Source organism: Lagenorhynchus albirostris, chromosome 21 (assembly GCF_949774975.1).
Source record: "Lagenorhynchus albirostris chromosome 21, mLagAlb1.1, whole genome shotgun sequence".
Classification (NCBI taxonomy): Eukaryota; Metazoa; Chordata; class Mammalia; order Artiodactyla; family Delphinidae; genus Lagenorhynchus; species Lagenorhynchus albirostris.
The window spans coordinates 12,771,738-12,798,497 of record NC_083115.1 but is presented as its reverse complement, the minus strand read 5'-3'; the positions used below and the strand labels follow the sequence as shown (position 1 = coordinate 12,798,497).

General features: G+C 35.8%; 1 protein-coding gene across 3 annotated transcripts in view; it reads left to right on the top strand.

The window, feature by feature from the left end:
- Positions 1–26,760, top strand: part of TNKS (tankyrase) — a 183,766-nt gene that overhangs the window by 112,595 nt on the left and 44,411 nt on the right. For all 3 annotated transcript variants that reach the window (XM_060136739.1, XM_060136738.1, XM_060136740.1), the window contains exons 9-14: positions 1,280–1,401; positions 2,864–2,955; positions 3,048–3,126; positions 19,817–19,988; positions 22,049–22,128; positions 25,296–25,441. In XM_060136739.1, the coding sequence (XP_059992722.1) occupies positions 1,280–1,401; positions 2,864–2,955; positions 3,048–3,126; positions 19,817–19,988; positions 22,049–22,128; positions 25,296–25,441 (691 nt within the window). The remainder of the gene's footprint in view (positions 1–1,279; positions 1,402–2,863; positions 2,956–3,047; positions 3,127–19,816; positions 19,989–22,048; positions 22,129–25,295; positions 25,442–26,760) is intronic.

Below are 26,760 nucleotides of genomic sequence, written 5' to 3'. Positions count from 1 at the left end.
CACGTGGGCGCCAGAGCATGTGGGCTCTGTAGTTGTGGTGTGCGGGCTTAGTTGCCCCGCAGCATGTGGGATCTTAGTTCCCCAACCAGGGATCGAACCCACATCCTCTGCATTGGAAGGTGGATTCTTAACCACTGGACCACCAGGGAAGTCCCTCTTCCTGCCTTTTGAAGAGCAGAAAGTGACATGGGGCCCTCAAAGGAAAGGGAGAAAGGAAAAGAGAAAGAATTCAGCCAAGTGACTCAGCTTTGCTGTGCACCTGAAGCTGTCACAACATTGTTAATCAGCTATACTCCAATATAAAATAAAAAGTTAAAAAAACCTGAGAGATACTGTCAATACTTTATGCCTGATAATATCAAATATTTATATGAAATGGGCAAATACCTAGAAAAAAATCTTACTTTAAAAAAAAAAAAAAAAGAATTCAGTACCAGGCAGATGCAAAGGCAGGCCTGGAATTAATGTAACATATTAGGTCACATATCATTATATCTTTTTAGAACAATGTTCAGCTTTTTGTTAATAAGTAGTCATATCAAAATACAATCCAACCTTGTAAAATAGAAAATAAGGTGATTTGCTTTTAATGAGTAAGAGTGGTGGATTCTTACTTATGCAATTAATTTAGAAATGCCTTTTTAAAAATCTCTTACTTGCTTATACAAATAATAAATAAACATTAACTGTTCTTTGAAAAATTTTCAGACTCTGGCACTTCCCACATAATTCAGTTCTTCCCTTCTCTGTGTCAAGACATAATCACTATTAACGTTTTGGTGAATATTTCTCTAAATGTCTTTTTTATATCATTAGTTATATTTAGTTATGGTGGCAGTAGAAGTAGTAACAGTACCAAAAAAAAGGGTCAGCCTGTCCTCCTCATTTGCTACTTGAATTTTCATTTAATAATATATACTTTCACGTCAGTATATACATAGATCTATCTTTTTGTTTAAGAGTTATAAAGTATTCCAGTGTATAAGTATTCACAAATTATTTAACTGGTTTCTATTTGTGGAACATTTAGGTTGCTTGTTTTAAAACTTTGCTGGAGTGAGTATCTTTATGAACTCCGAGTAGAAAATAGTCTTATTTCAAAATTTTTCATTGACCTACACCCTCATCCTTTGCACCTTTATCATCATATTGTCATTTGTTGCTGTTGCTAAAATAGAGGAATGTGTAAAATTAATAATTTATCTACTTTATTTATAATCATGCTAATGATTTTTATAGATTTTAAATATTTATATGTCAACCATTATTTCATTAACAGATGAATTTAAAGGTCATTCTTTACTACAAGCAGCCAGAGAAGCAGACCTAGCGAAAGTTAAAAAAACACTTGCTTTGGAAATCATTAATTTCAAACAACCACAGTCTCATGAAACTGCACTGGTAAGATCCTATTGTTAATCCATTCCTTGGGTCTGTAATGGTAGTGTAAATGCAGAATACGATTTTCATTTCAGAAACATTAAGGTAACTTTAGTATCTGAAGTGCCAGGAATTTGCATTTTAATATTGGTTGCATTGATTTTTAAATTTGGTTAGGGAGATAATTGCTTTCATGGACGAGAGAATAGACATTTGCTCAACCTTAATCTGAAAATTATTTTTACTTTTGTCTTTACCCAACCATATTATAACAAATGTACTTTTGTGGCCAGTGCTCTCATGAAATACAAGATGTGATTTTTCTCTATAGAATCTTCTTTTTCTTGTGGTTGCTAGATAAATACTGTATTTGCTTTCTATCAACGATTAAATTATTTTCAAAGATACTTGCATCATCATTTTGAGCAATTGTAGTCAAAGAATTGTTACATTCATTATAGAAAAATGGTATGGTTAGGAATTTTTTTGTTCTAGACTGTACAAAATTTTAAAACTATTCATGTTTTTTCTTCTACTGTACTTTGAGAAAGATTGTTCTATTTTCCTTGTCATTGACCACATTAAGTTTCAGGTATAGGGCTGGTTGGATTATACCTGAATTCAGAATTTAAGCATAAGTGATGCTTCTATCACAGACCTCTAAATATGCTTCAGTTAACATTCTTTATATCTGGCACAAAAGGGTCAAACTCTAGGCAGTACCTGCTAAAAACAACATTATAAGAGTTACCAAACCAAAATAGGCCAACTGTATATATACTCAGAATATGGCTCTCATGCTGGGGTTTAGATACATTCAAGCTACACAACATTTCTGCCAGGAGACACTCAAAGCCACAGAATGAACCTGACCTGCTTTTTTAGAGTATTCACTCTGTTCATTAGTATGTAGTTTTCTTACTTTTTCAGTTTTAATACAAACATGAATATAAAATGAAGTTGAATATAAAAGTTGTATAAATAGAGGGTAAGACATAAAATTTCTGAGAATACTTCTCCCTCTAAGCTCCTTCAAGTCTGTTACCTTCTTACCTGTCCCTGGGCATATGGACTTATTCTCCTGTAGTGCTAGGAGTACCTCTGGGAAAGAGCTTGAGAAATATTGATTTATGTGGCTGACAGCCTACTGAAGGATTGAGTAATTCAGTTATAGATTTCTGTAGCTTTGGAGAGGCAGTATTCTGATACCTTCAAGTAAATATATACTGAATAATTACTTATTGGCTGAAGGGAAAGAAATGAAGTCTCTTACTGCTCAACTGAGAGCATAATTTCACCTTGGTTTAAAGGCTTATGTTTTATACTCCCAGTGTATTTAGGAGGAATTTTGATCATCTCCATAATGTTAAAATACATGTTTTGAGATAACAGTGTTTTAAATAGTCAGCAGGTGCTATTCAATTCAGAAATCTATTTTTACATAGAAATTTATTTTATTAACTTGGTTTTCTTTACTTTACAGCACTGTGCTGTGGCCTCCCTGCATCCCAAACGCAAACAAGTGACAGAATTGTTACTTAGAAAAGGAGCAAATGTTAATGAAAAAAATAAAGAGTAAGTGCAGTTGCAGAAGGAGTTGCTCAGTTCTTAAAGGGAAAGTGTGGCACAAGTTTGGACATTACCTTTTCCTTTCCTCCTCTCCATAGTTTCATGACGCCCCTGCACGTTGCAGCAGAAAGGGCCCACAATGATGTCATGGAAGTTCTACATAAACATGGAGCAAAGGTAAGGCTCATGCCTGAGATAAGGTGCCAACCTTGGCATTGAGTAGCTAGCTGCACTTAAGACTATTCCTATTCTCTCTGATTCTCCCGAAGAAATTAATCTTATAAAGGACTGTTAGCATGTATTTGAATTCATAGATTTTCCTTTAAAGCTGATTTAAATCTTGTTACTAATAGAGATAATTACCTGTGTTTTATATTGTACTTTACTATCATTCTTCTATAAAGCAATAAAGGTGGCTATGGTCTTATCATTTGAAATACATTTCAACTTTATATGGTTTCACCTTAATATTGGAATTGATGTATTTTGGTAGTCAACATCAATTACAGTTTATCAGAAAGTAATTTATGTAAATGATAGGTAAAATATTGCTACCTATTTTAAAGAACATTTGTTCCTTCAAACTGGTAATGATAATAATTTTCTCAAATAACCTTAATATAAAGAAATAAAATTTTAATAACCATTTTTATTGGCATTGTCTGAGTGACATTATCTGTAACTCCATGACTCCATAAATTGCTTGAGGAAAATTTGCTTGAAGGGAAGCAAACTGGTTGTTTTTCGGAGGTACTTGAACTTGCAGATTTTTAAATCCTTAAGAGTGAATACTTTAAAGCAGGAGTCCCCAAAGTAGGGTGCAGACACTCTATGGAACATACAAGATGAGCCATTGGGTGTAGGAAAAAAATATTAGAATTTTGATTTATTAAAATAGTAATTTATTTACAAATGAAAAAGTTAAGATCTACAGTAAGTCCCCTACATACAAACAAGTTCTGTTCCGAGAGCATGTTCATAAGTCTAATTTGTTCTTAAGTCTAACAAAGTTAGCCTAGGTACCCAACTAACACAATCGGCTGTATAGTGCTGTACTGTAATAGGTTTATAATCCTTTTCACACAAGTAACACATAAAAAACAAACATAAAAAATAAAACGTTTTTAATCTTACAGTACAGTACCTTGAAAGGTACAGCAGTGCAGCACAGCAGCTGGCGCTTCTTAGCAGTACCAGCTACATCACCACTGCTTTTTATGCTTGCTTCCAGACATCCTGGGCTTGAAATAATGATACTGTACCACTGTACTCTATACAGTACTGTAAAGTATACAAAAGCAGAACCACTTGTAGAGGATGCATTCATGTAAAAATGTATGCCAGACATGTGAACTAACTTACATGATTGGAGATGGGAACGCACGTTCGCATCTTTGAAAGTTCGCAACTTGAAGGTTTATATGTAGGGGACTTACTGTACTAATATTTCATACACAGATTGATGCTGGCACTCTCATTATGTCCATGTGTCAGCCTGTCTGAGTCATGTCAGAGCCCAAGGTGTTTCGTGAGGAAGAACACGAGTTGTGTGTGTGTGGATTGACCGTGGTACACTCACTCGTCTGCTCACTTTCAGCACTTTGTGACACATTGCACTTTACATGAGTAGATTTATGGATATTATCCTAAATGGTAGAATCTTGATAAATATCGTTGTTGAAAATCAGAGGGAATGACCATGACAATCTTATAGCATAAAAAGTTTATCTGGCTATTTTATGAATCAGGATTTTCGGGTTGACATACTTAGTTGTTGTGCCTTTATTTTTTTTTTTAATGAAAATAAGGAAGTTCAAAATTTGCTGATAGTTCTATGGTGACAAATGACTATTACTTGTATGTAGGTACTTTTTTATTTAAAGAGAAACATAATCAGAACTTTAAAGGTGAAAGTTATATATTTTAGAGTGAATGAGAAAGTAACTGCTCTTTAAAAGGAACTTTAACAAATGAAGAGGACATTTTGAAAATAGATTTTTAGAAAATATCCACTGTTTTGTGATTTTGTTGCCAAAAAATGATGTGTATTTATCACCCATCTGTCATATCTATATAATTTAAAAACTGGGCAACAGGATTTTCTAACCTGTTTTAAAGTTTTTGTTTTGTTTTAAAATTTGTGTTCAGGTAGTTTTTGAACCTATTAAAAATATTTTAATGCAACACCTCATAATAAGTTTGCAAGAATCAAGAAAAATGCAATTTTACTAGCAGAATTCAGTTAAAACCTTAGCATAATTAGTAAATTACATTAAAAAATAAACATTGTGATTTAGAAGGCTTTGCTAACAATGCACTTTTTCCAGTGGCACTACATATCTATGTGAAATCTTTTTAGATAATCTAACCAATGGGACCAACTATTGAAAATGAACTTAGAATCAGACCCTCAAATCTACAACATAATTTTTATAAGATTTTTTTAAGTTTCTTTTAATTGAGCCAAATGATATTTTGTACGACTAATAATTTAAAATTTTTTTAATTTTTAATTGTTTCACCTCTTTCCCACCCTTTGTAATTTTTTTGTATAAATTTTTTATATATTTATTATGTATTAGTTTAGCCCTGCTTGGTTATAATTTACAAATGTACATAAATGTATATTGAGACGGTTCTTAAAACATTTTTTTATTCCTAAGGTGCATGATCCTTGCTTTAAAAGGACGGTTGATGTTTTTAATTAAACAGGATGAGCTGGAATGAAAGGAACAGAGTTCTACAGATTTATTACCTATTTTCAGGGTACAACTACTGCACTGTTACATAAATAATGTCTTGTTGTTCTGTCAAACAAAATAATAAGCTAAGTAGGCTTTCTGCTACACTTAAGAGCATGGTATGTTTATCATTTACCTATTTTTAAAAATATCTTATGGCATTTATAATGTTCTTGAATAACCATTAATAATGCCCTTCATTTTGGGAAAGTATCTCTTTGTTGTCTCCCACGAGTCATTTTATTTCCTGAAGGTTCAGTGAGGAATAACATTATTTTATATAACCTATCCTAGTCAGCATTACTCTAGGTCTGTGGTTCTAAATCTTTTTTCTGCCCTTCATGTTCACAGTACATTCTCATCAATGACGTCACAATTTATCAGTGGGTCATGTATAATTTTAACCACCCTGCTAGTGATGTAGAATGCCTTTTAGACTAGTATATCCCTAGTCCTTCCACTTCACTTCAACAAAATTGAGAATTCCTGCGACTAGGCACTTTAAATGGGAAAAAAAAGTCATATTTAATCAGGGTTAGGAACCAATAGATACAAATTTCCATCCTCCCCTTCACTCATTTCCTGGTCCCAAGGCAAACTGCTATCCCTCAGGGCTAGTTTATCTGGTGACTAATGCATTAGTAAAAGCTCACTATAAAGACCCAACTTAGCTACTGTTGGGCCCTAATGTTTGCTTGCCTAGTGTTCTTTCTGGGCAACTTGTGGTTCCAATTTGATGTTTGAATGACTCATTGTTTCCATTTGATTCTAAAAGCACCTTCTGAACAAGTAGCCCCGCTCCCAAATTAGGATTCAGCCCTCTTAGGCTGCTTCTACCATTCTGCTGTCTTCCCCTCCTCATGATGAACCTAGTTCTCAAGCTAAGACTACTAAATCAGAAAAGGCAGAGAATTTGGTAGGGAGATCTAATACCATTAACTAACTTGTCTTACTTAGACAAATAGAACTTAGTAATATTTATATAAGCCAAAGCATTCTTTTGTGTAAAACTTGGTAATAAATACAAAGTACAGGTTCACTCTGCAAGTTAAGCATATTGTGTATGTAACATAGACAGATACAGTTTTCAGTTTAGAATCTTCCACTTTCTAGTTTTATGACCGTGAACTTAATTTCTCTGAACCTCAGTTGACTCATTGGTGATATGTGGGTATTAATACCTCCCCTACAAGGGTGTTTTTTTTGTTTGTTTTTTTGGTAAAAATTGAATGAGCTTATATATATATGTATGTTGTATAGTACCTGGCACACAAACAATACTTTGATTGCTAGTAAGTATGAGCATTGTATTTTTTTCTATATTTGTCTTTTCAAACTTATATACTATATATTTCCTTTAATTATCTACATTTTATTTAAGAGATGTATATAATCCCTTTATCATTTGTTTTGATCCACTAGCTCAACATTGAGTTGTAAAATGATAAAGATTGTGAGCTGGATACTGTGGGAAATAGTTTGGAAGTTAAAGCAGTTACCAAACTTGAAGCTAATCCTGAACCAATTTAGTGGCATCAATAATGAAAAAGGAAGAGAAAGACGAAAGCCATTTGGAAAGACTAATTGGGTGCTGGAATAGACTTAGAAAATGGTGGTAGTTGGAAATGAATTGGTGCTGGAATAAACTTAGAAAGTGGTGGTACAATTAAGGAAGTAAGAAAGCTAGAAAGAAATACTGGTGTCCTATGTCTTGGTAATGATTTTGTACTTGGAGTTAATATGATAGAGGGACATTAAATAAAACTAGTGGTTGGAAATACAGCACTAGAGTATGAAAGAGAGCTTAGGATTAGAAAGATCTATTGGGAAGCCCTTGACATAGTGATCATACATTGTGGGAATGAGGAAGGTTCCTGAAGAGAATATGGAGAGATGAGTTGAGAGTCAAGGAATAACCTTTGAGGATTACTCATGTTTGTGGAACAGTAGTGGGAAGAGGAACTGAAAGGCTTATCATGGTGTCTGTTGAGTGCAACGGAGTGTGAAGAAGGAACAGGTGATTAGTGCTGCAGAGAGAAACCAAGGTAGATGATCCATTTAACTTGGCAATTTTCACATAAGGGCCTTGGTAGCTTTTGAAGGAGGTGTTCCAAAGATACAGAGGTAGAAAATTGTATTAGTTAGGGTCTTGGCAATAAATAGCACACTCAGAGTGGGTAATTTGAGGAAAGTTTAATAAAGGAGTTATATACAAAGGTGTGGGCAAGGTTTAGGAAATCAACAAAGGATGAGGTAGTACCAGCAGCAAGTGGGAGCTATCATCATCCTGGGCCTGAAGGGGCAAGGAACAGGGGAGCTATATAGAGCAGGCCACCTGACAGCATCTGTAGCCTTTGATAAAGGCTATATCTAATCCATACTCCTCACTCTTCTCCTTCCCACCAGTCCCCTTGTCATTACTTCCCACTGGCCAAATACAGCGAAAAGTTAAAGACCAAAAGAGCCCATTGATGTGATCCATACACGTGATTTTCCCAGGACACAGAGCAGGGTGGAGGGTGGATGTGGGTCCAGGGAGGCAAGCAGGCAATATTTAGCAAAAGGACAGAAAACAAATGACTCTTAAGGAAAGGATGGTTATAAGAAAATGGGGTTATTAACCAACTTATTTGAGAAATCCACTTTTATAGGAGTAAACTTCTGTATCTTTTTTTTGTTTGTTTGTTTGTTTTGTTGTTTTTTTTTGTTGTTTGTTTGTTTTTTGCGGTACACGGGCCTCTCACCGCTGTGGCCTCTCCCGTTGCGGAGCACAGGCTCTGGACGCGCAGGCTCACCGGCCACGGCCCACGGCCCCAGCCGCTCCGCGGCATGTGGGATCCTCCCGGACCGGGACACGAACCCTTGTCCCCTGCATCGGCAGGCGGACTCCCAACCGCTGCGCCACCAGGGAAGCCCCAAACTTCTGTATCTTAAAAAATTAATAATTATCTCTACCAACCCCTGCTTCGCAAGATTACTGTAAGGCCTAAATGGGAAAGACATGAAGATTTTATCCTTTTTTCTTTATTATTGTTAATGTACCCTGGCATTCTGCATTCTGTTGCTACTGCCTTGTTTGCTATCATTATTAAGTACAACCTAAGCCCCAATTGCATACGGTATTATTAATACAGCAGATACAAAAGGTTTAATTCAGAAGTGCTTTTTTTCCATACATGAAAGCACTGCTATTTTGTCATTAGTGAGCATCTGTTAAATGTGTGAAACATGAAAACTTTTTTTTTTGATGTTCGTATGTCTTAATTTGACAGATTTATTTATAATGTGTGTAAGAAGAAATTGTGTCAATAGTCATTGGCATTAAATGGGCTTATTTCTCATATTGAGAGTGATCAAGACCTTTGCTCACTTTGGAGAAATGTGTTAGCTTATTTTAAGGATTTTATTAATGCTCTTCTAGAGGTGGATTGATAAGCAGATTCTATTAGGCCAAAGGTGTTAAAGTGCTTTTAAAGATATAGATCCAAAGTAGCTTTTATAGTTCAAATAATATCTGAAGTTTGATCATATCAAAATAAAGTCCAAAGGGGCCAGTGTCTCAGAGACATTTTAGTTACTGTTCAGTTAGATTGACTGAATCTAGATTAGACATAAGTAGAAATCTGTTTTATACTTATTTATATACATGCCTGCTTATTACTTCTATGAGATAACCATGTGGTTAATCCCAAAGAAATAATCTGCAGGAATTCTAGCTGAGATTCGCAAAAGGCTGGAACAAGTTTCGAAACTGTTACCTTGGCTGCCATTCTCTCTCTGTGTCTGTCTCTTTTTCTCTTTCTGAGATTGTGTGGCTTTCTTTTCTCTGCTGGTCTTTGTTCATCTGCTTCATTCTTCTTTTTATAGACTGTATTTTTCTGTTTTACTTCTCTGTGGCCCAAATATGGTCTTTTCAGCCCCTACTTTATAAGCCTTTGGCTTAAAAATATACCATCTGCAGCTGCCATCTCTCCCAAGTCTCAGGGATGAGAAAGGGAGCGTATGAATAAGACTTCAGTTTGTTTAGCACAACCATGGGATTGGCACCTCGAGTCTAATCAGCTATGCTCTCTGCAACTTATTTCTCTGACAGTTAGGGCATGTGGGCAAGGTAAGTACCCCTTTAAGAAAGCAAAGAAAGTATGCACCATTATAATATAATATACCTCTTTTCAGAGAACTTGATTGTTCCTTTTAAAATTCCATGTGAATATTGAAGGTTTACAAATAATAATACTCAAGTTTGGCTAGTAAACATTAATCTAGTTTCATGTTTCTCAAATTTAACTTTTCTCAAATTAAAATTTAACTTCTTAGACAGATTCCATACTCTGGTGGGTTCATACCACATTAAAGGATTAAAAACCTATTAGAGTAAAATATTGATTACTGTAGCAGAATTCTAGCTAAGAATTGAATTTTTGCTTATTTTATTTATTTCATTCCTCACAGGAGATACTTTTAACTGTGTATATCCCACTGTGGATAACAATGGCCTGTAAATATCTGTAAAAACGTAAATTATACTTTTATTATAGATAAAGTGAATCAGTTTTTTTCAATATTAAACAATTCTATCAACACAGGCATTTAACTTTTTTCCCTCCAGATTTCTAGAGAAAGAAGAAATGCATGGTTTTTGGTTAGAGAATAGTTTGATAGTCTCTAATGTTTGTTCAGTATACAGAGTAGTATGTTGAAAACAATATTCTTTATCATAAGAATTTACTAATTTGTCATTCTTTTGAGCCCTCCATTTACCAACCATTTTCAAACAACCGGTGTACAAGGTATTGCACTTGTTACTATGAGGTATATAGGAAGTTTGAATTTGATAAAGATTCTTATCTTAAGGGACTTAAAATCTAAAAATAGTCTTGTCTAACACAGTCTACTTGAATATCTGTTATACGGGTTGGAAAGTACAGACAGATTGCTATTCAGAGGAGAGACCAATTACTTCTGTTAGTGGTGGCAGGCTAGGGGAAAGAATGGAGAAATTCCATGAAGAAAATAGAATTTAAGCTAGGAATGTCCAAGAATTAGATATATAGAAATAGACAAAATACAAAGAATACATTTTAAATAATGACTCAATCTGAAAAGCAAAGGAGTTTTTTAGTCAGAAGTTATGATTAGTTAGTTCAGTAGGTGGAGTAATAGGTAGTCCATGGGGGATGGTGAAAATCTGAAAAGATATGCTGGAACAAGATCTTGCTGGTCTCAGCTGGAGAGCTTTGGTTTGTTCTCATGGTACTTGGAGAGCCACTGGAAATTTTGAATAGGCAGATGGCATGAACAAATCCAGCTTCAGGAAGATAGATAACATCCTAGGAAACTACTTTCTCTTAGAAAACCAATTACAGAAATGTAGACTCAAGGTATATGTATAACAGTTGGCATAATCATTTAGCAGTATTCAACAAAGTTAGCTTTTTAAGATTTTTATAAAAAGGGATGATGTCGAGTTAATGTTTCTTACCTTCAAGCTAAAAATATTACAGTATGCCTGCCACCTACCTGTTCCCTAGGTTGTAGTCTCTGTCTACCAGGGCATAGACCTGTTTCAGATTCCTGTCTTTATCCCTCTTTTGTAGATTTTATTAATGCCTGTTAATTTTTTTTAACTGTTGTTTGCTTTTAATTTCAAAGTATCCTGATTTGGGCAGAAAAAAAAATTGTCACTCTAGCTAAAATAATATAGAGACTGTTTTCAACTCTCAGATTACTCGAAATCAGGTTTAGTTTGGGATGTACACATGTTCATAGTTAACGTAAAATTATAATGTGAGTCTACATGCCTAAGTACGGAAATGTCACAGAACAATTGATGATGAATTACTAAATGAGTGATGTGGACAATGATAGCTGAAGTTTAAGCGAGAGATGAACTGAGCCTCATGGTTAGCTGTTGAGACTAGGCTGTTCACACTGATTTTTGAAAGAATCCCCTTAACCATTTCCTTATGGTCTGCTTGCTGGTTTCCAAAACTGTTTTTGGCATTTTTTTAATCATAATTTTATGTCCTATACATTTCAGGTCACATACCATTGTGGTTTTATATCATTTTATCAAATTATCCTCTTTAGGAAAGTCATTCTTACTATTCAAATAGAAATAAAGATACATACCTCAACTTGTTATCTCCAGATACAAAAAAAAAAGAATGTTTGTCTTTAAAACTGCCAGACATCTGTTATTCTTCTCACACCTTCTGAATTTGTATCTTAAGCCAGTTCTAACCATTAATTACCACAGTTGAGGTGTAACACATTAAATATAACATTTTTCTTATTTGAGGCAGTTTCTGTACTTTAGAGAAAACAGATCTCTTTAGTGCTGAATGCTAAGGGTCTTTGAAGACATCCTCTGTCATATCCTTGTGGTAGAGATTGGGATAGAGGAAAATAAAACTGTGTCTTAAAAAAGACTTCATCAGTCCCAACATTCCTGAATTTCTTCAGTAAGTGTGCTGGTAATTCCAAATAATACATATATATTAAGAAAGTTGTATTTATTTAAAATATGAAGAATAAATTCATGCTTCTGTATATAAAATCAATCTGTCAAATAAATTTTTTAGGTTGAAAACAAAACTCATGGACAGCAATGCATATATATAGCTGTATAACTTGAAAGTTCCTAGAAGATTCCTTGTGAGCGGCAATGTCATTTATTTGGTTAGCTCAGTTTGAATGACCATTTAGGCACTTAATTATATGTATAATACTAGACTGTGTATTTGTTTTGTCTCTCTGTTTTTTTAAGAGTTTGACTCGTATATAAAGAATATTTTGAATGTTGTTGAGCCTAAGTTTTTTGCCTGAGTGAAGAATTATCACAGTGTGAGTCACAGTCATCAAAGCCAAGAGGACAAAGAACAGTGTTGTGTCAAGAGATATTCTAGCTTCTGGACTATATTCTGTACTTGAGTTGGCCCTTTTTTTTCAGTGTTTCCAGCATTGATTTTATGGATGACCTGCACAGGTCATTTAATCTTTTCCTGTTATTTCTCCACCAATAGAGTGAATTATTGTCATTTACCATTTATGTAACTTACAGAATGGTGGAGATTAGAGTAATAAATCCAAACTTAGGAGAACTCCCTTTAAACAATGAGAGTTCCCTACAATTCTCTGGCATCACAACAAAATAAAATTACACTGGCTCCAACATATCACCCTTCTTCACTGTGAAACTGAACTAGAGCAGCAACACAAATCCTGCCAGGTGACTCATTTAAAAAATCGGGGGACGGGGATTGATCTCTAGTCATATCACATAGTTACTGCTGCCCTCCAGGAATAAATTTATCGCACACATTTTGTACTTGTGTGCCTTGAACCACTTCAGAATATTTGGAGGAAAAAATTAGATTGCCCACTTTATAGAGAGCCCTGATTCTAACCCATGACTGACTGATAAACAAATAAAGGTAGAACCTCAAGCATGTTGATCAAGTTAGATATGAGAGGGAGTTAGGGACCTTGAGTTTTCTTTTGTCAGTTTTGAGTCAATTTAAAGATCTGTAATGACTCAAGCAGAGAGTCGATTTCCCATCCAGTAATCATTTTTCAGTAAATGTGTTCTTAAAAGTCCACATAGTAAATATTTTAGGCTTTGTGGGCCAAGAGACAAAATAGAGGATTTTATGTAGGTACTTATATAGCCGTTTAAAATGTAACCATTTAAAAATGTAAAAACCATTCTTAGCTTACAGGCCACACAAAACCAGTAGGTTGGAGCTGGCCTGCAGATCAAAGCTTGCCAAGTCCTTCCGTAGAGCTCCGTTTTGTTCAGATAGAGAAGCTTGAGGGTCTGAGGCAGCTCTGATGATCTCATCTCGTCCTTACTAGTGCCTGGTAAAGGCATGGGCCCACAAACCATCTCTGGCCCCAACCATAAGGAGAGGTTCGCTGAGAAAGCTTTCTTCTCTTTTAAAATAGATGTCGGCAACTTCCCTTTTGGCCTTGGGTAAGACTGCCTGGCACTGGTGGAGTGCGGCTGCCGCAGTCATCTTCTGACCTGAGACGGGAAAGCCCGGAGCCCTGAGACCAGGGAATTGGAGAAATTTCTGACATTTGCTTCTAGAGAGGAATAATTCTTCTTCACAAAAACCCCTATAGAATATCTGTTTAATATTTCCCTATTATTGATTGTCGTTCTTTCTAAGTGGGTTATACAAAGTCTCACCAAATTTTTCTAGTTTCTTTTTTTTATTAAGTTTTTTTTTTTTTTTTGATGTGGACCATTCTTTAAGAGTCTTTATTGAATTTGTTACAGTATTGCTTCTGTTTTATGTTTTGGTTTTTTGGCCACGAGGCATGTGGGATCTTAGCTCCCTGACCAGGGATTGAACCTGCACCCCCTGCATTGGAAGGCGAAGTCTTAACCGCTGGACCCCCAGGGAAGTCCCTCTAGTTTCTTTATTCTACTTATTTCCATGGAATGAGTGCTTCTATTACATTATTCGCTGATACTTTTCTATGACTTCTTGTAGTGCTTCAGCCTTGTTGTCTGATGAAGCACTCCATGGATATTCTTTTGTTGCTATGAAACTATTTAGAATTTGAGGGAAGAATTATTTCATAAAGAAAAATATATACATTTACTAAAGCAAAGAATTTTGTGTTACACTGGTCTCTCCTGTACTTTAGGGTAGAGGGAAGAGTTACATTTAAGGTTAAGTCATAGTCTCTGCTTTTAAATAGCTTACAGTTTACATGTAGCATCTAATATTAGCAAGTGCTTAGTAAATGGTAGTTGCATCCCTTCCTTATATTAGTGAGTAGTGATTTATGCTCAGTATTTCACTCCATGAGTGCATGTCCCAGAATGAGTAAGAGGTGGAAGAAGTGAATCTGCAGTGTTCTATATTGCGCTCAGTTCCACCATGCATATTAATAGAGAGAACTGCTTCTTACACATAGTGTGTTGTTAATGTTTAAAAATACTGTCTGTACTTTATCTGGTGTTCAGTTGATCTGCTTAGACACTGGAAGTGAAACTGGCTGGTGTTGGATTTACTGAGAAACTTTACATCTGTCTCTACCATCGCATTGCTGAGGTATCTTTAAGGATAATCTTGACCAAAGGCAAATTTTACCTTTCACGATGACTTTAGAAACTAACACCTTCAGAAAATGGGGCTCCAGGGTAATCTAATAAAGCTGGAGCATAGCAGGCCTATCAGATTATGAAGAAAAAATATAGTGGGAAGAGAGGTAGGAGAGGTGATGTAAAAGTAAATGACAGATGGTCTTCAATGACACGCTGAGAGATTCAAGTTTATGTGAAGGCACTGAAGAGTCACTGAGTTTGGGGTGAGGAATAACTTGGTAAGATCTGTATTTCAGAGTAGTAGTTCTGAAACCATGTTCCCATGATTTAATGAGCTGGATTATGGATTTCCATCACTATAATTGAATAATTTAGTGGGTGTCTTATCCAATTTCCAGAAAAATGTTAATGATTAGAATGTTCTTAAAGTTTTTCTCCTGTGATGAGGACATAACAGAAATATTCACAGAAAAATTCAAGAAGTTTAGTTTGACCACTTGTGTTTTCCATTAGTACACGCTAATGGCTGTGCTTTTATGTTGTTTATGTATAAACAGTCATTTTTCTGCTGGCAAATGTGATATAATTAAATTTGTCAGCATTTCATGGTGAATCTTGTGCACACCATTAAGAATTTATTGGCTCTCTCTTGTGAGAACACCAGAATCACAACTAGCTGCTGAACAGTCATTGACAGGAAGATGCTGGAACTCACCAAAAAGGATACCCCAAATACAAAGAGAAAGGAGAAGCCACAATGAGACGGTAGGAGGGGCACAATCACAGTAAAATCAAATCCCGTAACTGCTGGGTGGGTGACTCACAGACTGGAGAACACTTATACCACAGAAGTCCACCCACTGGAGTGAAGGTTCTGAGCCCTATGTCCGGCTTCCCAACCTGGGGGTCTGGCAAGAGGAGGAGGAATTCCTAGAGAATCAGACTCTGAAGGCTAGTGGGATTTGATTGCAGGACTTCAACAGGGCTGAGGGAAACAGAGACTCCACTCTTGGAGGGCACACACAAAGTAGTGTGGGCATCGGGACCCAGGGGAAGGAGCAGTGACCCCAGGGGAAACTGAACCAGACCTACCTGCTGTTGGAGGGTCTCCCACAGAGGTAGGGGGTGGCTGTGGCTCACCGTGGGGACAAGGACACTGGCAGCAGAAGTTCTGAGAAGTACTCCTTGACAGGAGCTCTCCCAGAATCCACCATTAGCCCCACCAAAGAGCCCAGGTAGGCTCCAGTGTTGGGTTCCCTCAGGCCAAAAACCAACAGGGAGGGAAAGCCAGCCCCACCCATCAGCAGTCAAGCAGATTAAAGTTTTACTGAGCTCTGCCCACCAGAGCAACAGCCATCTCTACCCAGCACCAGTCCCTCCCATCAGGAAACCTGCACAAGCCTCTTAGAAGGAACACTCCCAAACTCATTCTGTGAGGCCACCATTACCCTGATACCAAAACCAGACGAAGATACTACAAAAAAAGAAAATTACAGACAAATATCACTCATGAATATAGATGCAAAAATCCTCAACAAAATACTAGCAAACAGAATCCAACAACACATTAAAAGGATCATACACCATGATCAAGTGGGATTTATCCCAGAGATGCAAAGATTCTTCAGTATATGCAAATCAATCAATGTGATACACCATATTAATAAACTGAAGAATAAAAACCATATGATCATCTCAATAGATGCAGAAAAAGCTTTTGACACAATTCAACACCCATTTATGATAAAAACTCTCCAGAAAGTGACCATAGAGGGAACCTACCGCAACATAATAAAGGCCATATATGACAGACCCACAGCAAACATCATTCTCAGTTGTGAAAAACTGAAAGCATTTCCTCTAAGATCAGGAACAAGACAAGGATGTCCACTCTCACCAATATTATTCAACATAGTTTTGGAAGCCCTAGCCATCAGAGAAGAAAATCAAGAAAAAGAAGTAAAAGGAATACATATTGGAAAAGAAGAAGTAAATCTGTCACTGTTTGCAGATGACATGATACTATACAGAGAGAATCCTAAAGATGCCACCAGAAAACTACTAGAGCCATTCAATGAATTTGGTAAAGTTGCAGGATACAAAATTAATGCACAGAAATCTCTTGCATTCCTAATGGTGAAAAATCTGAAAGAGAAATTAAGGAAACACTCCCATTTACCATTGCAACAAAAAGAATAAAATACCTAGGAATAAACTTACCTAGGGAGACAAAAGACGTGTATGCAGAAAACTATAAGACACTGCTGAAAGAAGTTAAACATGATGCCAACAGATGGAGAGATATACCATGTTCTTGGATTGGAAGAATCAATATTGTGAAAATGACTATACTACCCAAAGCAATCTACAGATTCAATGCAATCCCTATCAAATTACCAATGGCATTTTTTACGGAACTAGAACAAAAAATCTTCAAATTTGTATGGAGACACAAAAGACCCCAAATAGCCAAAGCAGTCTTGAGGGAAAACAACGGAGCTGGAGGAATCAGACTCCCTGAATTCAGACTATACTACAAAGCTATAGTAATCAAGACAGTATGGTACTGGCACAAAAACAGAAAAGTAGGTCAATGGAACAAGATAGAAAGCCCAGAGATAAACCCACACACCTATGGTCAACTAATCTATGACAAAGGAGGCAAGGATATGCAATGGAGAAAAGGCAGTCTCTTCAATAAGTGGTGCTGGGAAAACTGGACAGCTACATGTAAAAGAATGAAATTGGAACACTCCCTAACACCATACACAAAAATAAACTCAAAATGGGTTAGAGACCTAAATGTTAGACTGGACACTATAAAACTCTCAGAGGAAAACATAGGAAGAACGCTCTTTGACATAAATCACAGCAAGATCTTTTTTGATCCACCTCCTAGAGTAATGGAAATAAAAACAAAAATAAACAAATGTGACCTAATGAAACTTGAAAGCTTTTGCACTGCAAAGGAGACCATAAACAAGACGAAAAGACAACCCTCAGAATGGGAGAAAATATTTGCAAATGAATCAACAGACAAAGGATTAATATCCAAAATTTATAAACAGCTCATGCAGCTCAATATTAAAAAAACAAACAACCCAATCCAAAAATGGGCAGAAGACCTAAATAGACATTTCTCCAAAGGAGACATACAGATGGCCATGAAGCACATGAAAAGCTGCTCAATATCACTAATTATTAGAGAAATGCAAATCAAAGCTACGAGTATCACCTCACACCAGTTAGAACGGGCATCATCAGAAAATCTACAAACAACAAATGCTGGAGAGGGTGTGGAGAAAAGGGAACCCTCTTGCACTGTTGGTGGGAATGTAAATTGATACAGCCACTATGGAGAACAGTATGGAGGTTCCTTAAAAAACTAAAAATAGAATTACCATATGATCTAGCAATCCCACTACTGGGCATATACCCAGAGAAAACCATAATTCAAAAAGACACATGCACCCCAGTGTTCGTTGCAGCACTGTTTACAATAGCCAGGTCATGGAATCAACCTAAATGCCCATCGACAGATGAATAGATAAAGAAGATGTGGTACATATATACAATGGAATATTACTCAGCCATAAAAAGGAACAAAATTGTGTCATTTGTTGAGACGTGGATGCATCTAGAGACTGTCATACAAAGTGAAGTAAGTCAGAAAGAAAAACAAATATCGTATATTAACGCATGTATGTGGAACCTAGAAAAATGGTACAGATGAACCGGTTTGCAGGACAGAAGTTGAGACAGATGTAGAGAACAAACATATGGACACCAAGGCGGGAAAGCTGCGGGGGGTGAGAGGTGTGATGAATTGGGCAATTGTGATTGACATGTATACACTGATGTGTATAAAATTGATGACTAATAAGAACCTGCTGTATAAAAAAATAAATAAAATTTTTAAAAAAAGCAATTATTCGAACCCTTGCCTGAAGTGTCACAGCCTTACAACAATGAAAAACTGGAGACAGGGAGACTGTCTTAAATCCTTTCTTTTCTTAATCTTGTGTTTGGTGGGGGTACCCAAGTGTTTTGAATAACCAACCAGCATATATTTGAGAATTTACTATGTACCATTAACGGGAGCTTTCTAAAGGACCCAGAAAACCTATACAATACTTTCCATATTTCAGTAACCTTAGTTTTACTTGGTAAACAAACATTATCCCTGTGTTCTAATTTATAAAATAGTGCTGAATTGACATAGGTGTTCAGAAAGGAAGTAATCAGCAAGGCTTCAAGTAATCAAGGAAGATTTCTTAGAAAAGGTGAGACTTGCACTGGATCTCATAATCCAGAAAGGCAGAGCAAAGGGCTTCTCTGAAAGAAGCAACATGTACAATGAACATGGACTTTGGTCTGAGTGGAATAGAGTCTTTACTGGGGTATCCTAGAAAACAGGTTAGGACTAGGTAGTTTTGATCAAATTATAAACATGATTCCAAAGTTTAACATTGTCTTAACAGTCTTAAAATTATTCTTCCTTTATAATTCTTCAAAGTTTTAAAAATGGAACCTTTGAATCTTCAAATCAGGTTTTTGGTTAAATGTGTAATTCAATTAGGGCATTCTATCAAAATCATTTACTAAAATTAGAAAAGAAATGTAATTAATTACTTTGACTATCTTTGCTTACTTACTCTGTTGTCTTTATATTCCGGGAACAAGTTTGGTAGAACTCATTCATCCAAAAGTATTTACTGTGCATCTTCGACGTGGCAGGCAGTGAACATCGGGCAAGAGTCCCAGCCCTCAGGGACCTTACAGAGACCCCTAGTTGTGAGGAGAGTGGCAGGGAGTGGAGGACGGACAGGAAGACAGTCGTTCAGGGAAAGGATGGGTATGTTAGAATTTTCAATAAGGTGGTCAGAGAAAGACAACTAAGAAGATGGTATTTCTTAGAATCAGTAAGTGAGAATTAATAATGAATAGTCTGTGGTATTTTTCAAAAAGCTTTGACAGTTGATTTTTCTCATAATTTATTCGCTAGGGTGTAAAAGGGAACAAAAATAGCTGCTCCATCTCATGTGCCCACCCAATGATTTTTCAGATGAATGCACTGGACACCCTTGGTCAGACTGCTTTGCATAGAGCTGCCCTTGCCGGTCACCTGCAGACCTGCCGCCTGCTACTGAGTTACGGCTCTGATCCCTCCATCATCTCTTTACAAGGCTTTACAGCAGCACAGATGGGGAACGAAGCAGTGCAGCAGATTCTGAGTGGTAAGTTCAAATAGATAGACATTGCATTCTATTCTTCCTCTTCCATGTCTGTCCACTGATAAACTCTTTCCACAGACAAACTTTGTGCCCATTGTTTTAAGTGGCTCTTTGGAGTATTTTCTTTGCCTGAATATTTTTCCTGCCTTTCCTTGCTTGCAGTTTAGCCTGTGGCTCTGCCCATCCGCCTATTTTGGTGGGGTTGAGGTAGGTGTCATGAAGAGAGGCAACCATTTTCTTTAATTTTTTTAGTGTTAAGTTGGAAACCTGACTTATGGGTGTTATGATCAAAGGTTACTTAAAACTCCTATAAACAGTGTGGAATTACGGTTGCTCCGAAATCTATCAAATAGGGAAAATTACAAATCGTTCATATGGTAATGATCTTATAATTAATTGTTCTTACATGTGTTATATTCTGCTTTCTGTAATTCTTAACTTCATTGTACTATTATGATATTATCTTGTCTTTCCTGGTTTAAATATAATTATAAAATCTTACTGAGTGTTACAGTGCCTACCTAGTACAGTGTTATATACTTTAAGTATCTCCTTTATTGAGGGCGATCAAACATAAAACTGTTACAAAAATAGATACTAGTTTCCAAAGCCCCCAAATCAGAGGAAATAACACGGTCTGCCTACTGAAAAATGAATAAGAAGTTACAAAAGAAATTTAATATAATTGACTCTTCTTTCTCATTCTTTTAATTTTTTCCATGGATTATGTCTGCTGTAGAATGACCTAACAAACTGAAAGAGTAAAATGGAGTAGACTACAGGCAAGGAATCAGAAGCCTGCTGCTTTCCCTACGTATAATGCAGTAGTTCTTTTCTTCATCAGACGCAGCATACCCTCTTATTATGAATATTTTATAGCATCCATTTACTATCCAGAAATGAAATTCATAGATATTATGACCTAACTATACAGAGACCTTTCCAAAAATCTTTATTAAATGCCCTATCTTACTCTGTAAAACTCACTTTCCTGAATAAAGTACTTTAGAAAGAGCTGAAGTATTTCTTCTGAAATCTGAAACCTTATTATAGCATCACTTGATCTTCCCGTTTGGACACTGGGCTCAAGGAAGGTGTCTCTGGCCACAAGATATTGAAATCTTAAGCCTGGAAGAGAATTTCTGGGAAACCAACCAACGCTCACTTTATAGGTGCGAAAACTAAGCTATCAAATGATTTGTCCATCATCACAATAGAGCCCAGTCTAAATCCAGGTTTTCTGGACTTAAGTTCTTTTGTGTTACTTGAGTGTGTGTACACATGTGCATTATAAAAGCCACACTTAATGTCCATGATCATACTTTGAGTGATAAGTATTGTTTTCTTTAAAAATCTTTTTATTTGGGCCAATGTATAATGAATTTTTGGTTTGTTTATAGTATTGGATTAATCAGAATAACTGATTTGTTAGCCTCATAACTTCTAGACTTAACAGCCTGTTTTAATTATATTCTATTTAACATTTGTATCACACCTCTTAAGACATTTTAAATTGCATTTCCCTGAAGCCATAAATGCGAATTAAACAAATTTCTGTATTTAGTAGGCCTTTATTGTACACTGATTATATTTTCTAAGGTCACTGATTTCAGGAGTATTACTTCTGTTTCATAGTGTAGAAATTGAGACCAAAAAGAAAGGCTAAACATTAAGTACTGAAAGTTGAGTGGCTTCCCTCGGTTTACATAACAGAATCTATTGCAAAGCTTCGCTCCAACACTTTGAAAGACCAATGTATCATAAAGATGTCCGTGATCTCATGGTCCTATGTTTCTCCATTCCCCTTTGCCAAGTTTTGACCATAAAATTTGAAAGACAGAGTAATTGGGATGGAGAGGATTTGTGTGTCCTAAAATTTGTTAGAATTTGGCTTATGATAAGGTGGATATAGATTGAAGTAAGACACCACAAAACCTTAAATTAGATCTTAGAAATTTCTGACACCTTAACCTCTCTCTTTCCATTCACCAAATAATTTTCCCTCCTTAGCTACTCTGTGATTCCTTAAAAACCAACAGTACTCTTTCCTTTCTTTCATGTAGAAAGTACACCTATACGCACTTCTGATGTTGACTATCGGCTCTTAGAAGCATCTAAAGCCGGAGACTTGGAAACTGTGAAGGTAAGGCAGCGCTTTAATGTCTTGGGTAGCTCTGTGGAACCTTTGCTTACCAATTCATTTTAGGCTTGTAAGTGAAACTACTCAAATCCAAACAATAAAAGGGATGAGCAGAATAGATCCATAAACAGGAGAGATCTTTAACTGTGAAGGTTTTCCTAGTATGTGCCATACATTAAACCACTTTCTAGTCAGTTTACTTCTGGTTATATGAATGCTCTTTTTATTTCTACTTTTATTAATTAAAATGTTATTTTGCCCACTTTCATAACTTTCCAAGCTAGTTCAAGCCCAGGTAATAGTACAGTAAAGTTTGAAACAATGTTCTTGACCTTTTCCAAGAGATTCTCACATTTGCTCTAGGAGAGCATCCTTATGATCCTGCAACCATTTGGAATTAATTATATGCAGAAGATGGGTCTTCTTTTCTATGTCCTTGCTTGCCAAGGAAATTGTATCAACCTTTACTTGTGGTGTAGAAACAATGATTATAGATTGAATTTTTTCAAATATAAAATTATATTCTAGTATTGAATACACCTTTTTAAAACACATACACTTCCCCTCTATAATCATTCATGTGTGGGAGAAGATAGCAGAAAGGGGTATGAGTTTTATTTTTGTTTGGGGATTGGTCTTGTAGTTTTATTTTTTATTCCTTTTTTTAAAGAAAGGCTAATTGCAAATTTGGTATTGATAATCTTACCAGCTTATTTTTTACAAACTAATCTTGCTCATTTCTTATGTCGTTTCTTATTAAGCAAACTTGGTTTTTGTGATTTTTAGCAAACAAATTTTCGTACTCTCAATGATGTATACTGGTTGAAAATGACAGTAAATGCTTTCTAAACTCTGTTGCCTAGAAATTTTATTTTTGTTGCATTATGTGGCTACTTCCAACCTCTCTTCCATCTTACATTAACTTCTAAGTTATTTAAAGGAAAATAGTAAATTTCAGTCATAACAGCCCCTAGAGAGAAATTTTAAATTTCTCTTAGATCTGAAATTATATATATTTTTTCTTAAAAATACTTTTATCATTTGAAATGTATCCTAATAAAATCTTAAAATATAAAAGCGATTAGGACTCCTTTTCTGTATCACAGCATGATAACCCCAGTGCTAGAATTGCTATATGTGCCCATTATAATTAAATTAATAGTTTATTATTTTTTTAATGTGTAGGTTTTAATTCCTACATCTTGTATGTATTAGAAACCATGCCACAGCTTCCATGTTTCTTAAACAATCCATTCACAATAAAGGCCAAATATATTTTTATGAATAGAGTAGAAATGGCAGAAGAAAACAAAGCACAAATTAAGTGAGAATTAAGCATGGTAAACTTTTCCTTCCTTAGAGGCTTTAGAAAGCATTAAAAATTAGTTATTAGAAAAAAAGTCTGTTTGCTGAGTAAAGTATTTGAGAAGCAGGTAGGAAGGATATAAAAATTGCCTTGGCATTCAAAAAGAAATTGAAATAGAATAGAGGATAAAGAACTTCCAAATAGTAAAAAGCAAATATTTAATAAGCCGAATTGGCTTTCTTTTTGTTAATAAAAACATAAAATAAATTGGGTTTCATTCCCTACCACATCCCCATTTTGCCACTGTTCTCTGCAAAAGAAAAAACAAGCTAACTTAGAATATAAAGAACTAGAATAAAAGCAGCAGCAAGAAGCAGCTTCAGTCATGTAAGACACCATAGAAGGTGTTTATTGTCAATTTTTGTAGCCTTTCTTTCTAGTTTATGTATTTATTTATTTCTATTTAATTTTGTTTTTTGATTCTATAATTTATATATTAATAAAATATATAAAATTTGCCACAGACTCAGTTGTCATGAAAAGATATAACCTGGCCAGATGACAATGGCTCTTCAGATTTTAGTCTCTCCCTTATGCCCAGACTTCCTTCTGTCATATAAAAATTGTACCACCTGAAAAGCCCTGTTTTTACCCTACCAGCCCCTCCTCAGTATCTCCATAGATATCTTCCAGGTTCAGAGTTTTTATATTATAATAGCTCATTACAGTGAGCTATATATGAAAGCCCTTGCCATCATACCTGTAGCCTAGAAAATGTCACCGTTTTTCTCTGCTTTTTTAACTTAAGAATCCTTCTTTTCATTACCTCTTTTCTCATCACTTCCCTGAGTTTGGGTAATTAAGTAGGTAAGCAATGATGTAACAAGAAGATCAAAAGATTAAGAATCAAGAAAGTGGGGTTTGAGTTTTTATTCTACCCCTTACCCACTGTATGAAAAAGGATGTCACTTAACTTCTCTGAGCCTTGGTTTATTTTTCTGTAAAATGGAGATGATGATTGTTTTCACACATAGATAATAATCCTCTCACCGGAAAAATAGGAAATTCTTTATAAATTGTTCCTCAAATATTTTTATTGTAGTCCATCTGTCACCATCAGCGATGCAACCGCTCTGGCCTAACTTTGCTTCTACTGCTTTGTAAGCAAACAGTTGAGCTTGTGCTGAAATGATAATATTCAAAAGGAGAATAGGTGAAATAGAAGAGATTTGGAGGATACAGCTGAAGGAGATAAAAGGCCAGAAACTACAATATGATCAGAATCAATCTGACGTGTAGACTTAGACAAATATCCCCTCAAAGATCAAGTAAAACATTGTTGACTGCATGGCTTTGCTGAGATGGATCAAAGGGCCAAGTGGATGGCCCAGACAGAATTAATGTAATTTTCCCAGCGCCTTCTTGCCACGTCAAAGGAGGCAAGAATTCTGGGTAATTCTGCAGTCAACCAGGGTTGGTCGTATTTGAGCAAAGAGTGGCTAAGAGCGTGCTGGTACAAGCATACAGGCTGTTACAGGCAGTCTCGGGGAGGAAAGCCTTATAACTATGAAGAAGGAAGGCACCATTTGCCTTGGAAATGCTTGCCTTATTATGGGTTTTTCTTTTTGATTAAGATTTTGGCCAGGAAATGTTGAAAAAGATTAAATAGCTCTGCAAACATAGACACTGTAAAGCCAAACATCGTGCTGATTTTAAAACATCACTTGTATTATCTAATCTTTGGAAAGAAATATTCATTAGAAAAATACAATTTATCCAAGATGTCTGCAGTATTTTGGAGCGAGTTCTATGAATAAATACTAACGTTCTTCTTGTGTTTGTCTGTGTGTGTGTGCCATAAAAGCAACTCTGCAGCCCTCAGAATGTGAATTGCAGAGATTTAGAGGGCCGGCATTCTACACCCCTACACTTTGCGGCAGGCTATAACCGTGTGTCTGTCGTAGAGTACCTCCTACACCATGGTGCCGATGTCCATGCCAAAGACAAAGGGTATGCATTAGAATTTCACTGTTTGGGATTCATTTTCTTGATACTTAAAATTTCTTTTCTTTATATTTTTGAAGTTTTAGGTATTTTTTCCCTATTAAGAAAGTAATGCATGTTTTTTTTAAGTTTAAAGCATAAATTAAAACATTATGGAAATGTATAGTATAGAAAGTGAAAAGTCCCTCTCACTCCACCTCCTAGAGATTACAGCATCAAAATTTTGTTGTAACCGTCTGGAGTTTTGAAGGACCTGTTGCAGTGTGTGTGCTGTTGTGGTGGAGCTTATTTTTAATGTAAATGATGATGTCACTGCACACGGTCTGCTTTGCAATTTGCCTTTTTCACCCAGTAGTATATGCTGAATGTCTTTCCATGTCAGTACTTAATAGTTCATTTCATCCTTTTAATGCCTATATATAGTATTTTACTGCATTATGTACATGTGTTTATATAGTTTGTAATTTATTGTTCATCCCTTTTTTTGCTATTAAAAATGTTTAATCTCCTCCTAAAAGAAGCCACCCATCCCAAAGTCATATTAATAGAAACATAATTTTATTTTTACTCATTCAGATATTCTCTATTTTTTATTAGTTTACTGAACTGTTTTAATTTATCTAGACAGAGTTTAAAGCAGCCGTGGAAGCTATTTAGAAAAGCAAGAAGGAAGTTTTAACTGAAATGAGCTTCCATATCCTGAGTTAATTTCATATCATCTCAAAATATAAATAAGCACCTTTCTGTGTAATTACATACCAGACTGCTGTAGAATTAAACCACACAACTTAGACCTCAGTTAACGATTTTGGGCTTATTTATCTTTTAAAAGGGATACATCAGACATGAATATTTAATAATATTATCACTAGCTCTTTCAAAGTATTATGGTGCATTAGAGAGGAACCAACATTTGTTTTTTTGCCATCAGCGCCCCCCACTTTATTCTTGGCCACGCCGCGTGGGATCTTAGTTCCCCGACCAGGGATTGAATCTGCACCCCCTGCATTGGAAGTGCAGAGTCACCACCGGACCGCCAGGGAAGTCCCTCTATTGCCCCATTTTAGCAGTCAGTATTTTTGGTCTCAAAACATTAAAAACAAAAACAGAAAAACCTGATCTCTCTAAGTAAAAAGGTACTAACTTGATACCTTGTGTTTGCTGTGTACTAAGTGCAACTTAAACTTATCCTTTTGATGCACCCTTTTTTATGGGGACATCTTTGTCCTTTTAGAATGCCAGCTGCCTTCCAATCAGAACTTAGAGTCATCACAGGATAGTTTGCTCATCTGACTAGAGTTTATGGTTGATTTCATTATTTTCTT